At 43.3% G+C, this 15,735-nt stretch overlaps 1 protein-coding gene across 5 annotated transcripts in view; it reads left to right on the top strand.

Annotated features, from left to right (window-relative positions):
- Positions 1-15,735, top strand: part of ANKRD44 (ankyrin repeat domain 44) — a 298,600-nt gene that overhangs the window by 7,094 nt on the left and 275,771 nt on the right. The window contains exon 1 of one of the 5 annotated variants that reach the window (XM_037167008.2): positions 2,202-2,415. The exons of the other annotated variants lie outside the window; for them this stretch is intronic. Within the exon in view, the coding sequence (XP_037022903.2) occupies positions 2,395-2,415 (21 nt within the window). The 5' untranslated portion in view covers positions 2,202-2,394. Of the gene's footprint in view, positions 1-2,201; positions 2,416-15,735 lie in introns of those variants that run through there. 5 annotated transcript variants of the gene reach the window in all.

Below are 15,735 nucleotides of genomic sequence, written 5' to 3'. Positions count from 1 at the left end.
ATCCTCTAAATTCTTTCAAGCTCTAACATTTTAAGAGAGCACCCCAATCACTTATCTCAGTGTTAAGCTCTTTTCAACCCATGGAATCTGGTTTCAATAAGTATCTGCCTTCCACGAACTTCTGACTTCCTGCCCAGGGTGGTGATGGTAGCTTTCAAGTTGACCAGGTCTGAGAAGCACATCTTGAGTTCTGCTTAAGGGTCAAGGGTACTTTCCCCAAGGGTGCCATTTGCTAGAATCTCCAGGAAGTACATTTGCTATACACTGAACTCCTCTGGCTTTCCCCGGTGTAGCCCTTTGAGAATCCCCTGAACCTCGTTCAGAGCAAGGGGAGCAAGCCTTGCAGACCCCATGTTGGTCTTTCCTGGTATGTGGTGAGCTGGAGCCCAGCTTAGCCTTCGCCAGAGGTGCTGCTTCAGCACATGGCCGGGGTGCTCCCCACACTTCCGTGTTGTTGAACTTCTCATAACATCTGGGTCTAACAAGCCTGTTTCCCAGCTGTTGGCCCCAGAGGTTGGGTGCAGCTGACACAGTGGCCGCAGACTTTCTCCAAGAGGGAATTCCTGCATGCGATCGACAGCCTCTGCATGGGTAGGCACGCTCAGTCTGTGGAGGAAACTCGTTTTGGTATCTCAGGCTGGCAACATGAAGAGAAAAAGGAAGTGAGCCCAGAAGTGTCAAGGCAGAAAGTCAGGTCAGCTGGGACAAACCAGCCGACCAGCAGTGGTCTCCAAAAGAAGGGGTTGCCTCTGTCCCAGGGGTGAGCAAGATGGCTTATTGAGTCTGGGAAAGAAAATGTAGGATTCATATATTTTTTAAAACATCTTTACATTTTTTTATTTTAAATATATATTATATACCAGCACCGTAAAATTCTCTTAGCTCTACTTCCCGTTTTCTCGCCACCTGGCCACCCCACTGCTGGATCTCTGCGGTGTCCTTCTGCACCCAGCACTGGCCCCTCCTCTCTACTTGGGGTGATGGATCCCAGATCAGTTCCCTTCTGGGTGCAAAACCATCCAGGCTCACACAGAATAAAAGCTGCAGTCACAGAGCGGCCCGCCAGGTTCCCTCCGCTCAGCCCCTCCGCTCAGTCTGCCCAGCTGTGTCTCCTCCTTCTGCCCGACTCCTTGGCTTCGGCAAGTTGGTCTCCTCCCCATTCAGTGAACGTACTCCCGCCTCCAGCCCCTCGTGGGTCCTGCTCCCCACGGAGCTGTCCCCCAAATACCCACTGGTCCACTGTCACCACTTCCCTGCAATGTTACCTTTTAATCGAATGCTTTTCTGGCCACTCTATTTAAAAGGCCACTTTACATTTTGTTCCCTTTTCTTTATTTTTTCTTCATAGTACATATCCCTTGCACAAGGTACTTTTTTGTAAATAAAACTTTATGTGTAGGAGAGATACAAATAACTGGGGAAGGATCTTTGTTATTATTGCTACTAGTTTGGTCCAAACACTGCTGCATCTTTAGCACTTAGAACAGGGGAAGGTGCATAGTAAATGCTCAATAAATATTTAAGTGACTTAAATAAATATGTACGTATGTATGTATGTGTATATGACCATGTTCATGACCATGTGTATGTGAATATGACCATGTTCATGATGTGCTCAAAGAGGACTGTTTACAGAAGTGTTTCATCTGTACACTGGGATATTGGATTTCCATTTGAGCAAAATTCAGAGGAAATTATCAGCCCCACTGAAAGATGAAAGGTCACATATTGCCTTCTTCTCTGGTTATATTTCCCCACTTTTTAAATTGAGCTTTTGATGGTGGGGATGGGTTAGCGCTGTAGTTAGTCCTGAGCAAGTCCCGTTTCTCCCCGGGGGGAGGAGAACTGGGGAGACATGAGGGAAAAGGAGGTGCGCATCCTGAATGTGATGGGAGGGACCCCCACCCCCTGGCGAGGTGGGTGCCCAGTGCCTCAGGCACTCGGGGAGTGTTGACTGAGCTCCCTCCGCAGGGCAAGGACTCTGGGGGAGTCCTCTGCTCCCCTTCTTTCCGAAAAGGATGAGAACAGGTAAGAACTGGTACAGTAAAGTAGAAACCAGACAGAGAATTGGGAATGAGGAGACAAGACAGCACTCACACCTTGGTGTGATTTAATCTTAACAACAACTGTTGAGAGAGTGGCTGTTATTCCATTTACAGGAAAATGACAATTGAGAGTAAGTAATCTACTCAGGGTCATGTGACTCTGGGATTCCCCTCTGGGCAAGTTTGACTCATGGTGCACACTGTCGGCTGTTGTGCCCTGGCTCCTGACATAGGTGTAGTGTCCCAGGAGCCCCTTTTCCTCGTGGAGCTTATGGCCTCATCAACGATGCGACTGAGTGCCCTGTGCATGGAAGGTCCTCATCAAGTCTTTGTGGGATTCATGTGACAGATGAAACGGCGCTCAAACCAGGTACAGTGCAGGTTTAGATGACATCTTGGGGAAGTGAATGGAGACTACAGGAGTCCAGAGAAGGGCTTCAGGGAGCTGGAGGGAGTCCAGCTGGTCCTTGAGGAAGGGAATGACTTAGGTGGCAGCAGGTGGGGCTGGAAGGCGTCCCAGCTGAATGACGTGCCATGTACCTGTCAGATCACCCGAGGACTGTGATTTCACTGAAGCATATGGTCCATGTTAGAAGGCAGAAAAGGAAAGGAAAGAAATATCCAACAACCACTGAACGTGCAAACTGGATAGGAGAGGAGTTTGTGTATTAACAAATCCTCCTCACTTAAGTTCTGCTCTGTGTGAAGGCTGCCTGGCCTCTGCTGGAGGTGGAACTTGATGAGTTTGTGTCTGGACAAAACTCATCGTTTCCATTTGTTGCATAGGCATGTTCTTTGCAAAATTAATTTGTACTTTGTCTTGTTCCAAAAAAGTTGGAAGTATAAAGTAGTGTATGACCTGTGGGTCTTTTTGTCTCCGTGATGCCCCCTACTTGGGGGGAATGTTGTATCCATTACTTGTCATGGCAACATTCTGGGGACAGACTTGCACGCAGGAGTAGCACAGACTCCACCGAAAGGGGCCGGTGCTCTTCATGGTGCAGGGCGTGAACGCAACAGGGTGGGAGGTCTGGAGACCGCTCGTTTTTAACCTGATACGTTTTTTCAAATAAAAACATTATTTAAAAAATCTACACTGTGGGGAATCTACTGGAGGAATGATCCCATTTCTTTAAAAAGTCAATTAGAAGAAAAAAAGGTAGAGGAGAAATATATATATTAAATGGCAAGACACGTATAAACTAATCGCAGTAAATGGATTTGGCTCCTGTCTCAGACAAACACAGTTCTATGCGACATTTGGAGAAATTTGACTACGACTGGATGTTTGATGAAAATGGTGTGGTGTTTGGGTTTTAAAAGAGTTCTTATCTTATAAATAAACCAAACCAAACCGAACCTGAGCATTTGCCCAGGGCACCTAATTATTTCAGTGACTCACTCTTTTTTGGAAGCTATTTCTCTTTTTCTTTACTTCCTGCTCTCTTGGTGGCCCTTCAGATGCTCTACTTTCTTGGTAGACTGTCTTCCGTAGAGTTGTTAGAGTCCTTTGGTCTGAAAAGCACATGAGTCTGCTAGTTTTGTTTCCTGAAGAATATGTTTCTGAGTTAGTGGTGAGGTTCACCCATCTGTTGACTTAGGTTAAGTGACTCTCATAACTCCAGTCAGATATTTGAGCATCTGGCTTAAAATCGCATCTCATGTGCTGTTAGAAAACCTAGAATCGGCTGCCCTTCTAATAAATTCCATTGTAAGGTATTTGCAGGAGAATGTATAGAGTAACCAAAAATCACTTTGTAACATTAACTTTTTAACCATGTTTCTACTTAAACTGGGTCATTTTTAAAGACAGCAAGCAGCCGTACGGTCTCAGTTTTGATGGCCCCTGGTGCCCTGCCTCTCCTCCTACCTGGGCTGTGGGTGCCGCTGCTGTGCTCATAGGTTTCAGAGTCGTGTCAGGCGTGTGGCAATGCCTTCGTGTGTTCCTACGAGTGTGAAAGCCCTTCCGTGCCCTCTTCAGTGCAGTCCAGATTTAAGCGTAGACCGTAAGCTTGAGAAGTGGCCAGTTGCAACCTGAGTGAATGATACTGTCATGAGTGATGTAGAAGCCAAGCGACTAGGATTTTAGGTGCTTTGGAGACTCAGCATAAATATTTCTTGGTGTCCTTGAGGTGAGTGTGATATTTAGTTGCTAGTGCTTCTTTCCTTAGCAGCCAAGAAGAAACACTCTTTTGAGGAGCTCTGCTTTTTAGCAAGCGCTCTTATATCAAGGTTGCAGATTACTGTATATATACTATTTTGAAATACTGTGGCATCTGACTGAACCCCTTCCCACAGGATTGTGTGGGAGTGGAATAGTGGAGGGAGTGCTGAGGGTGATGTTCAGAGAGCTGGACGAGAGTCACGTCTCTGCTCTCACGAGCCGCGTCCATCCTCCTGTGACACGAGTGTCCTCGACTGTAAAATGGGTATAATAATAATTGTTTTCTGAGAAGTTGTGACCTTCAGGTGGGGAAAAGACCCTCAGGTGTACACAGTTGTTTGTACAGGAAGTGGCCTGTGGTAGGTCCTCAACGAATAGTCCTTGAATCTCTACTTGGTTCCTTAGTGATTAAATGAAAGAGACTAGTTCTCTAGGGTCAAGTTCAGCTCTATGAGGATATGACCTTTTCCCACAGGATAGGAGATTAATTATTCTTTGGTTTTAAACCGATGCCCATCTCTCTGGCCTTTGTCTCTAACTTAGACAACAGGGGTAGGAGGTGTTTCCTGTTTCTTTGTTTTGTGTGCAACCTTCCTGCTTTGGTTCGAACGGCAGCATTGAGCCCCGCAACGTGAGGAGGTGCGGTTCTCTTTCATCTGAGTTTTAACAAGTCGATCAACTTAGTTTATTTGTGTGCTGAAAAAATTCCAAGGCGTTTGAGTCATCCTTGGTTTATGTTGTCAGAAATAACTGAAAATTAGTTATAAGACTGTCACTGCCTCCCCACAGAAGTACGAAACCGTGTCTTCTTGCGGAAGTGTATAGGGACAAAACAGTGGGTAGAGCAATCTTTACCAAAAGTCACACAGCAGAATTTCTGAAAACCATTGGTGTAAAATTTCAAGCCTTGAGTTGAGTATATAAATGAATATAGAAAATAATAATTTTTTTTTGAAAAAAAAAGATTAAAAAGTCAGATGAAGGATCCTTTGTAAAAAGTCTTTTTAATGTGGAGTCTTTTTTCTCTTAAAACTGTAGAATGCTGTTGAAAGAGGAGGTGAGTCAAACATCACTACATACCTGTGTGTATTATAATTCTAAAACGAGTTCGGTTTGAGGTTACCTAATGCTACATGCTCTGAAAAGCTGAAACCATTCACTCCCTGGCCCTTTTCAGAAAAAAACGTTTGCCAACCCCTGCTCTGACCCCAGCGCAGACTGGGGACCCTACACCCCAGAAATTGAGTTACACTCTTACAGCCTTAGTGTTACCTAAGTTGCACTTTGATCTGGATTTAATTAGATTAAGATGGGAATTCTTGCTTTTATTATTTTCTCCAGGAGAAAGTAGAAGCTTAGTTAGCTTTCATGGTATGCTTTTAATTTTTTTAAATCCTCTTTAAAACAATAGTTTGTTTGTATTCAGATTTTTTTCTCCCTCTAGGAATCACTGTAGAGAAGGAAGCCATATGTTTATATTTTAAATCATTTGCCTTTTAAACTGGATTTTTAAACTCCAGATGTGGACTCAGAAACAATTAAAATGTACTTTTGATGCCCTCGACGAGCCACGATGGGCAGGGGGCGGGGAATCTTTACCGCTTCTATTTGAGAGTGAAACAGAAGTCTGAATATTTCCCCTTTCCCATTGTGTGCTAAAAATACAATTTTTAGTTTTTTTTTGAGCAGAGACTCTAGATTGATATGGAGATGGAAATGGTTTTAATATTATGGCAAGCCAGTTTAAACAAATGCATTTTAAAGATATGCTTAATTACTACAAATGGCAGTTATAATGTTAAAAAATAAATATCAAATAGTGTCTGCTTATTTAATGTGTCTCATTATTCTAGGAAGTTCTCTCTGAAGCTGAGTCTGACAATTTCTGTGTGAGTTACGCATTTGGAGGGAGACAGAGAGAGAGAGAGAGAGTGTTGGCTTGTGCTTGTGTATGTGGTTTCCAGTATTCCCATCCCTGTGATTATGAAGAGAATCAGCCTCCCACTCTTGCTCTTTCTGACTTGTCTGAGTTATTCTCAGACTCCTTCTAGGCCTGGAGTTCCTTTTGATCTTGGAAGAAGAGGGGCATCTTGAATTGGTTAGTGAGGGGCAGAGGGGAGGTCAGTCAACACATGTCATCTTTCATCTAAAAGTTGGCTTCATTGTTCTCTTCTGATCTTCCAGAGAGAAAACATTAAGACTGAAGATACTTGTTGATAAAGAAGATTTATAAAGAAATTCATGTGGTCCGTAACTTTAGAAAACACTGACAGTGATGCACTACCTAAGCTCTCTGAAGACCTGCAACATTTTCTAAACAATATCATGAATTGTCTGGGGGAGGCAGGAGGCAAACACTGGAATCCCCATTTCTCAGAGGTGAACACCGAGGCCAGTGGTTACACGGCTTTTTGACTCTTAGTGGATACAGAGCTCTTGTTTTTCCTGGCTCAGTCTAAGGTGCATTTCATTTGCTTGTCCTGTTATTAACAGCACTGTAAGCTCACATGTCATTTCCACCGTTATATTTAGGATACAGGTTGAAACACTGTATAAACGCCCTGTGGTAGAATAGTGGTCTGCCACCTGGGTAATTGTTAAGTGGCTCTAGTATCATATCAGGGGCATTATCCAGATTAGAATGTATCACCCACTTCTAAGTTGTTTAGAGGAGGGAGCCCATTGGTACAGGGCCAGAGACATGGCCTCACAGTTCCCCTTTGGGTGAAGAACTTTGTGACGCCGATACAGAAGGCCGTGGAACTTAATTCTTGTCTGAAAGCTCTTGTCACAGGTAATAGTGCTGAAATACTAAGGCTTCCCATCCCTTCACCCCCAAAATACCTTCACAATGTGCTTTTTTTTTTAGAATTTCATGAGAAGGATCTGTAATTACCATCTGAAGGGAATGTTTGTCACAGACTGCCTCATCATTAGACGTGTCTAAATGTAGATGTATTTAATGAGCACTTTCATTTTTCTTCTTGCAGAGAAGGGGGCGAGCTTCTTCGTTCAGCCTCTCACTTCTGGTATTAATCCATTTTTAGCCCCTTGATTAGTGTGTGACTTGAGAAGGTTGGAGCTAAGCCATTTGCTTGTTCTTCACTTCAAGGGGAAAATGTTTGCACCCCCACTTTTTAGTACGCAGGGCCCTGGTTAACCTGTTGGTGGGTTAGTAGTAGCTGTTGAATGAATGAATGATCTATCGCTAGTTTCTCCTGTCTCACCATCCTTCCTAGTTTCTTACTATTTACTTACTTTCTTCCTCCTGGAATCTTTAAAGACAAGAAGGACCAGACATGATTAATTTCTTATTATCTAAATAGCCCTGGTTTAAAGGATTGGTGGTAGAAAATATTGCCACATTTTTTTGGGTGGATGTTTCCTCTTTTACCTTGTTAAATATATATAATCAAGAATTGGTGGCTGACACCTCAGTGTGTCATGACATGAACAGATCTGAAGTAGCCCTACCACAATTGAGAAAGTAGGACCGAAGGAAATGTTTGGTTATCTTCCCCGCCTCTCCCGTATTTGCAGGATTTTAGACAGGCTTTACCTGGGACAGCTCTTTAAAGACTTGCACAGGAAGTCACTGTTAATGTGGGTCCTTGGTCAAAGGTACCTGGCTTAGTCCCAAAGGGCCTAGACCATGGAGAGCATGACTGACCCCCGGGGCTGAAGGGAGGGCCAAGCCCGGCTGTCTGTCGCTTGGTGCTCACCAGCAGTTTTGCAACATTCTTACCCCTTGCTTCTACAAGCAGAGGATTTTTACAACTATGTATATTTCCTGGAACTTTTTTTTATAGGTTGACATCTGAAGTTTTCTACCATAAAGTTAGAAAGATACAAAGGATGTAATTTCTGGCATACTGTAAATATTGACTTTTACAATAAAAAAAGTTCATCACTATTTAAAATGCATTGGATGCAATTTAAGCACTATTGTGACTTGATGTGTCGCACTGTCACTTAACAAATACAGGAGCAAGGACTCCTTTAATAGTCCGAGACTTTGCATTGTTTCTTTTTCTTCTTGAACTCATACTTTCATTCAGCTTCCTCATGCAGAATTTTATCCAAATGTAATTCATTAAAAAAAAACCCAAAACAACCCTGATTGTCCTATGATCCTTGGCAATAAGCAGTGATCCTAAGGTGCTAAGAGTTAGATAAATTTCTGGATTGAGTTTACCTTTATACTAATTATTAATAATTTATCAAAACACAAATGTTATAAAGTTTGATAAATTAGTTTATCAAAACATATTTTAAAGCTTGAGAGATTATAATATAAAATATGTAAAGTAAAACATTCTTATTTTGAAATGTGTTTTACGATTCGCGATGAGGCTTCCTTTCTTGTTCCACATTAATTTGTGCTCTTAGGGAGAAGATAGCTTGCTGGCACGATGAACAGGGCGTTAATTAAAGGAAGTTCTCCTGGCCCTCAGGATTTTGAACCTGGCCTTCCTTTGGCATCAGGGCATTTTCACACCTTATGGGCAGTTCCCTGGCTGCAGAGTCAGAATGGGTGAGAGGTCAGTTTACCTTTTGTCAGGTGAGAGAAGGAAGATAGTGAAGAGGAAGTGTGAGAAAGCAGCAGTGGGGCTCCTCCATCCACCACACCACAGGCAGGTACCTTTGAGGGATGGGCGCACGTGGAAACGGAGGGTCTGGAACAGGATCCCAGAAAACGATCTGTGTCTGCAGACCTCTGCGAAGTCTTCATGTGCTTCAGGGGGATGAGACCCCCAGCGTGAAGCCCACCGCTCTAGGGAGGCAACCTTGGAAGAGCCGATGTTGTCATGGGGCCAGCCTGCATTCCGGTGCCCCCCGGAGTCCCGTTGTTAGGCCAAGTATGTGTCACAGGGCCACCTCAAGTGTGAGTGCAGACATGTAGGCCGACTCTCATGGGCAGTACAGATGGCCTTTGGAAGCCTGTGCTTTCATGTTTGAAAAACCAGGCCCATATATGTTCCAAGTTTTACCTTTTAAAAATAGAAATTAAAGAATACTTTAATTGAATTTATTGGGGTAACATTGGTTAATAAAATTATACAGGTTTTGAGTGTACAATTCTACAACACATCATCTGTATATTGTGTTGTGTGTTCATCACACAAAGTCAGGTCTCCTTCCATCACCATTTATCCCCCTTTACCACCTTCTACCTCCCCTGCTTTCCTTCTGGCAAACCACATACTGTGTCTGTGAAGGGGTTTTGGTTTTTTTGCTTCCTCCCTTAACCTTTCTCACCCAGCCCCCGACCCCCCTTTCCTCTGACAGCTGTCAGTCTGTTCTCTGTACCTCTGTGTCTGTTTCTGGTTTGTAAAACTTTAGTTTTTGAAGGTAAGGCAATGGAAATGCAATGTCTTTATGTGTATTCTCACTTAAAACATTTAAATTACTTAACCCAAATAACATTTATTTCATAGTGTCTGTGTTTCTGTGAGACAACTCTAGTAAGTAGATAGATACTCGATGAAAAAAAGGTTTATGTGAGTGAGTGAGTGTGAGTGTTTGGACAACGTATCTCTCCAACATTCGAGACCTTATTTGGTGCCCAGAAGACGCCCTCTTGGATGTGCTGGATCAGACCGCATGTGCCCCTCCTTACATTCCACTCTCTGCAACTGGTCGAATAGTAGCAGGCTGTGAGTAATGGCGTTTCTTGTTATATTTTAAATTTTCACTAGAATTCAGTGTATTCGAAAGCTAATCTCTTATATTTAACAACCCAGAGTCTGCTTTTATATCTGATGTTGGCAAATCCATGGCTTGAGGGTGTCCATCTGACTGCTACTTTGGTTTCTTTGTCGATTCCTGAGTCAGTTCACAAGTCCCCCAGTTTCCTACATTGAGAATAGATATTCTGTCTGGACACATTACAAAAAATGAGCTGAGATCTCCAGATATAAAATCCAATGCAAGGGTGCATTTGCCTGTGTGTGTTGCATGGATCGGCCTGGCTTTTCTCAGCAGTGTTTCAGGAGCATCGACAGGGTCCTTCAGAGAGAAAGCGGGTGTCTGCTGACGGGCGTTGCTGGCTCCTCTCGCTCCGCTCGCTCATCTCCAGACCAAACAGAAACACGCGTCCTCTCTGCCAAGCGTTCTGTGACGTCACAGGGCAAGCCCCACAGCACTGCAGCTTTTTCTTACCCTTTTCCTTTTCTGGCTGCAGGAGATTTAACCTCTTCCTCAACTATTGTATCCATTTTTTTTTCAGTTTGGAGGATATACACTTTTATATTATTTAGGACATTGGTGCTGTAGATTTTAAAAAATAATAGATTTCACTTTTTAGAGAAGTTTCAGGGTCACAGCAAAATTGAGCAGAAAGTGAAGAGTCCCCATATCCTTCCTGCCCCCACCACAGGCCCCCCCACTGTGGGTGTCTGGAAACTGAGTGGTACATTTGTTATTGTGGGTGTCTGGAAACTGAGTGGTACATTTGTTATAATCCACGAACCTACTGTGACTCGTCATGGCCATTCAAAGTCCTGAGTTTGCAGTACAGTTCTTTCTTGCTGTGGTACATTCTGTGGGTTTTGACAAATATCTAAGGACACGTATCCATTATGATAGTATCACACAAAATAGTTTCACTGCCTGAAAAATCCTCTGTGTTCGGCACGTTCGTCCCTCCCTTCCCCCAACCTCTGGCCACCCCTGCTCTTTTCATTGTCCCCATAGTTTTGCCTTTCCCAGAACGTCACATAGTTGGATAGATTCTTCTTAAAAGATTGCAGTAGGATAAAGGAATTTGGGGGCTTTAGGGGACCTTAGAGATTTTTCTGTCTGTGGCCTTGTCATGCTTACCAAACTCGTTCAGCTTCACAGGAACAGAGTGCTTTGCATTGTTTAAAATCAAGTTACACGTCTCTGGGAGAAGTAAAGAGCAATATTTTAAAAAGTAAGTTGAAGTAGAAGGAAATTGTTTTTGTCCTCAGGAACTCCTTAAAGAAATCTTAAGCCAACTTTGGTTGCCATTTTGATAGCAAATTTTGGTTGTCATTTTGATAGTATTTAGAGAGATCTTTGGAGTAAATAGAGATTGCTTTCAAATTGAGAGAACTAGTGTTAAACAGAAATATGCTCAATTTTATTGCAAGGTAGGACTGGAATGTACTGGGGCAGAAGACGATTGGAAAGGGATCATGCGCTTTACCAGTGTCGTGGAGACTCTGTGGAGCAGCAGGCAAGGACGTCCGCTCACCAGCGGCAGTGGCCGGACCGGAGTGTTGGCTTCCCTGTGCTGGGGCGGCCAGCTCGCTCCTTTCTTCAAACCTGGGGAGGGCAGTACCATCAGACCCACCCAGAGTCAGCCCTGAGGCGCTGCGTTTGTGCGGGAGATGAAATGGCCGAATGCCTTCCACCAGCGCTCAGTGAGAAAGTCAGCTTCTTGAAGCTCTGCATGGGTTCTGTGTCAGCCATCTATGGGGTTTTGGGTTTCTCTTTTCTGTCATCTGTTTAACTGGGGTTTACTCTGCAGGAACTAGTGATGGGGTTGTGCCTCAGACCGACTAATAGGCCAAGTCTTTAGGGCTGTGGTACGAGGCTGTTAATAGCTTAAGCTCTTGGTTATGGAACTAAGTCATAAAGCCACAGAAGGATTTAGCTTCTGGAGAAAGTAAAAAATCTACTTAGCATGTTTATGAGAAAGGAGTGAGAGTCATTACTGCATCAGAGCCTGAGCATTTGCGTTAACCCAGGGCTTCCCACACTTTGAACCCATTTCCTTCCACTTTTGCTCCATCCCAGGCACATAGCTCTGTATGGATCACAGCCCAGAAGAGGAACAGGTGGGAGCTAGATGCCCAGGTAGCATCTTAGGGCAGCGTGCAAGCTCTCATCTGCCATGGTCCCAGCCGCATTCCCACATGAGAGGGCTTGTGGAACTCGTTGATTTTGCAATGTGAGTCCCTAGGGGCCACGGGCCTCCTATAATGCAAACTCCCTAACTTTTCATCACTTCCTGCAGAATGTGTTGTAGGTGGGCGGAGGGATTCAACCAGAGACTGGCGGGTTATACTTGGACTTGCTCAGGAGTGCAGCTCTGGGGTGAGCTTCAGGGTGCGCATTACTTAAAGTGCCACAAAACCAGACTCTCGGTACTTTTGTCATATGGAAAAGGCCCTGCTTGAAGTAGCAGAAAATACATTTCCGGGGTAAGGAGTGCACATCCTCATGTCTTAAAATTTAACGATTTAAAATTGCTTTAAGGAATCATCATTCCAGAATTTTGTTTAAACACACACACGTACTTTTTGACTACACATTGCCTTAATTTTTGTTAGATCATATGGTAGCAGATGCTAAGGTCTTATAGAAATTAATGGGAAATTTGCAGAAGAGTAAATAGATACATTTATTTGTTATCATTTTTTTCTCCTAAGGATTGGGAAAAGGACTCATCAGTTGTCCTGGTTTCCATGAGGAGGCGACTTGGACCTGGTAGTAGAACAAGCATATCCCGAGGGATGAAACCTCGAGACCAAAATGAAGGGAAAACTCAGAGAAGTCCCGTCTGCCTGCCAGTGGCCTCAGGGGCCCTGTGCACTCTCCTGGTGCAGTTCCGTGATGTCGGTGGCAAATGAATTTCACTGAGTTCCATCTTTTAGGTCCATCACTTGGTCTTCTACCAAATGAACATGTTCCATTCTTGTTCATAGGAAGCCTGATATTTGGTTTTCTCCAGAAGAGAATGTAGATATTTCAATATTGTAAATTCTGTTAAAGCATTTTAGTTCTAGTTTCCCTGTTCCCCTCCATCCAGCAAAGAGATAATGTCCTGAACCTCTTTGGGACATAGTTGTCCCACTTTCTATTTATTTTCCTCTTGGTGATATGGGAATTACCTTGCTTAATTAAAACTGGAAAAACATTGTCAGGCCTTGTGTGAGGCACCAATGCCTAGGTAAATCACATCGAAATTCTTTTAGGCTGGCAATTTCCAAAACTAGAGAGGATGTAAATTACTAACTTTAAAGAATCTAGCAGCAGTGCGTTTGGAAAATGAGGAAATGATGTTGCTAACCTGCTGACTGTTTCTGAGGGATGATGTAATGGGTGTAGTTTACTGGTGTAGTTTATTTCTTCTATTAAAGGAATGCAGGCAAATCTTTGGAATTTAAAATATACCACGTCTGTCCAGGAAAATTCCAGCCATTGTTAATAAAATGAGAAGGATTTGCACGACATCGAGGTAACCTGGCCGCCAAGGAGAGTAGACTGGAATGCTCACATGTGAACAACGACAACTTCATTCTACTGGTCAGAGGGGGCAGTAGATGCCATTGAATGAGCATGTGTACTGTGTGGCCAAGGCATTCAAAATGACCGAGTGAGTAGAACAACGGATCTGCATCAAATTTTGCATTGAGCTTGAACATTCCTCCACGGAAACTGTTTGGATGATTCAGAAGGCCACAGCTATGGGCGACTGGTGATTGGCAGCTTCATCATGACGACACACCAACCAGCTCTTGTATTGCATCTCGGGCAGAGTTTTTTGGTGAAATATCAAATCACCCAGGTGACTCAGCCCCTGTACAGTCCAGATTTGGCACCCTGTGACTTCTGGCTTTTCCCAAAACTAAAATCACCTTTGAAAGGGAAGAGATTTCAGATCATCCATGAGCTTCAGGAAGATACAACAGGGCAGCTGATGGCAATTGGGAGAACTGTGTGAGGTCCCAAGGTGCCTACTTCGAAGGGGACTGAGCCGTCATTGTCCTATGTACAGCGTTTCTTGTGTCTTGTATCTTCTTCAAATGTCTGTTTTTCATATTACATGGCTGGACACCTTCTGGACAGACCTTGTATATATTAGTCTAAACCCTTCTGGAAATCTGAAACTGCTGCTTGCATGGTTATAACTTTCCCTCATTTTCTTCCCACCAGTGGAAGGGAAGTTGAAATCTTGATTAAATCCACAGTAATCTTTATATGTTATAACACTTGTTGTTATTATAAATTAGGGTTTTTGTCTACAACCAGGTAGAATAATTCTGATACAGATATGGGAACTATAATGTCTGTTGTATTTTCCAATGAAAATTTTTATTTGGAAGAAGTAGAGAAAGAAAGCGGAGGAGGCTTGGTGAGGGGCAGTTGCTGATGGCGTATGTTTTAAATGCTAAACTTAGCAGTTTGCAGTAATAGGCTGGAGCAGGGTGTGGGGCAGTTAAGAGTTTGAGAGTGAGTCTGGCGTTAGGATATAGGTAGCTTAGTTTAAAGAATTGCAGCCAAAGTTGTCAAAGTAGTTTAATGGGGCATGAAGAGGCCCTGAGGGTGCTTGGCAGAATGAGGGCCACCTGGGTGCTAATACGGGAAACAGAGAGGAGGTGTGGCATTTTAGAAGGTTGGGAGGAAAGGGATTAAGTCCAGCTTTTTACTTTTGTGACATTTGGGGGGCGGGAAATGAAGTATTTGAAAGGGAATGAGCAGCACTTGATATAGATGGCGTTAAAGCCACAGAAATAGGTGGGTTCTTCCAGTGAGAGGAGAAGCCAGATGGACGATTAGTGAAAGGATCACCTGCTTTTGTAGACAGAGAACACAGGGAGAAGCTCTGCTTTTATCAGCTGAAAAGATAGCAGCTTCCAGTGTTTTACTTTGCAAGTTAACTAGTGGTGTTTTTTACTTGTTTAGAAACTTTGATTTTATAATTCTTTTAGAAGAATCCCCCATATATTTTTTTAGAGAAGTAAATAGCATAGGAATACTGTTATAGAAGTATATTCTTGTGTAAGCATCTTCGCTTCACTGAACTTACCCTCTGCCCGTGGGAGAGATGGATTCCTCTCGCCCCACATGGAGCCTGGGGAGAGAAGTGAACGGCCTCCATCTCGGAACTCGAGTGCCCTTCTCGAGTCCCACACAGCCCAAGTGACATCAGACTGTACTAGTAAAATTTTCTTACAGCAAGGCCCATTCAGTTAAAAAAACCCATTATGATGAATTCCCCTAGGAACAAACAAAACGGAAGGTAATTCATTTTTATAGCAGTAAATATTGAGTTCTGTAAAATTTCATGCCATCTCTGGGCAGAGCCCTCGGGTACGTCTTCCAGTACCTGGTCTGTGGAATGTCAGTATGAATCGCCGTGTTTCCTTATGAAGCAATTCACGTATAAAAGTGAATAGTAAAACAATTGCTAGCATGATGTGCTTTTATAATTATAGTAAATATTTAATGTTTTCCTACCAAAGTAATTGTTTTCTTAATTAGAAACCCAACTGTTGAAAGTGCAACAAATTAAGTACCTGGATGGCAATAGTTATCAAATAAATATTTATCCTCATAATGTATGGTGATGGTCTCTTTAAAAAGTTTAATATAGCAATGAAGTCATTGGGTTTCTGTTGTTACCAAAGCAGTTTTTTAAAAGTTACATTTCCCTCCTGCAACCATTTTTACAGCGATAAAGGAGCAACGAAGGGGAAGGCGAGGCTTGGGCACTGTGTCAGGCCTGTGATGGCTGCTGGATTTGGTGTGGAGGGGTTTCCAGCATTTCGCTGC

The sequence above is a fragment of the Artibeus jamaicensis genome, unplaced genomic scaffold (assembly GCF_021234435.1).
Source record: "Artibeus jamaicensis isolate MK-2021 breed Jamaican fruit bat unplaced genomic scaffold, CSHL_Jam_final contig_391, whole genome shotgun sequence".
NCBI lineage: Eukaryota > Metazoa > Chordata > Mammalia > Chiroptera > Phyllostomidae > Artibeus > Artibeus jamaicensis.
This window is presented reverse-complemented; position numbering and strand designations above follow the sequence as displayed.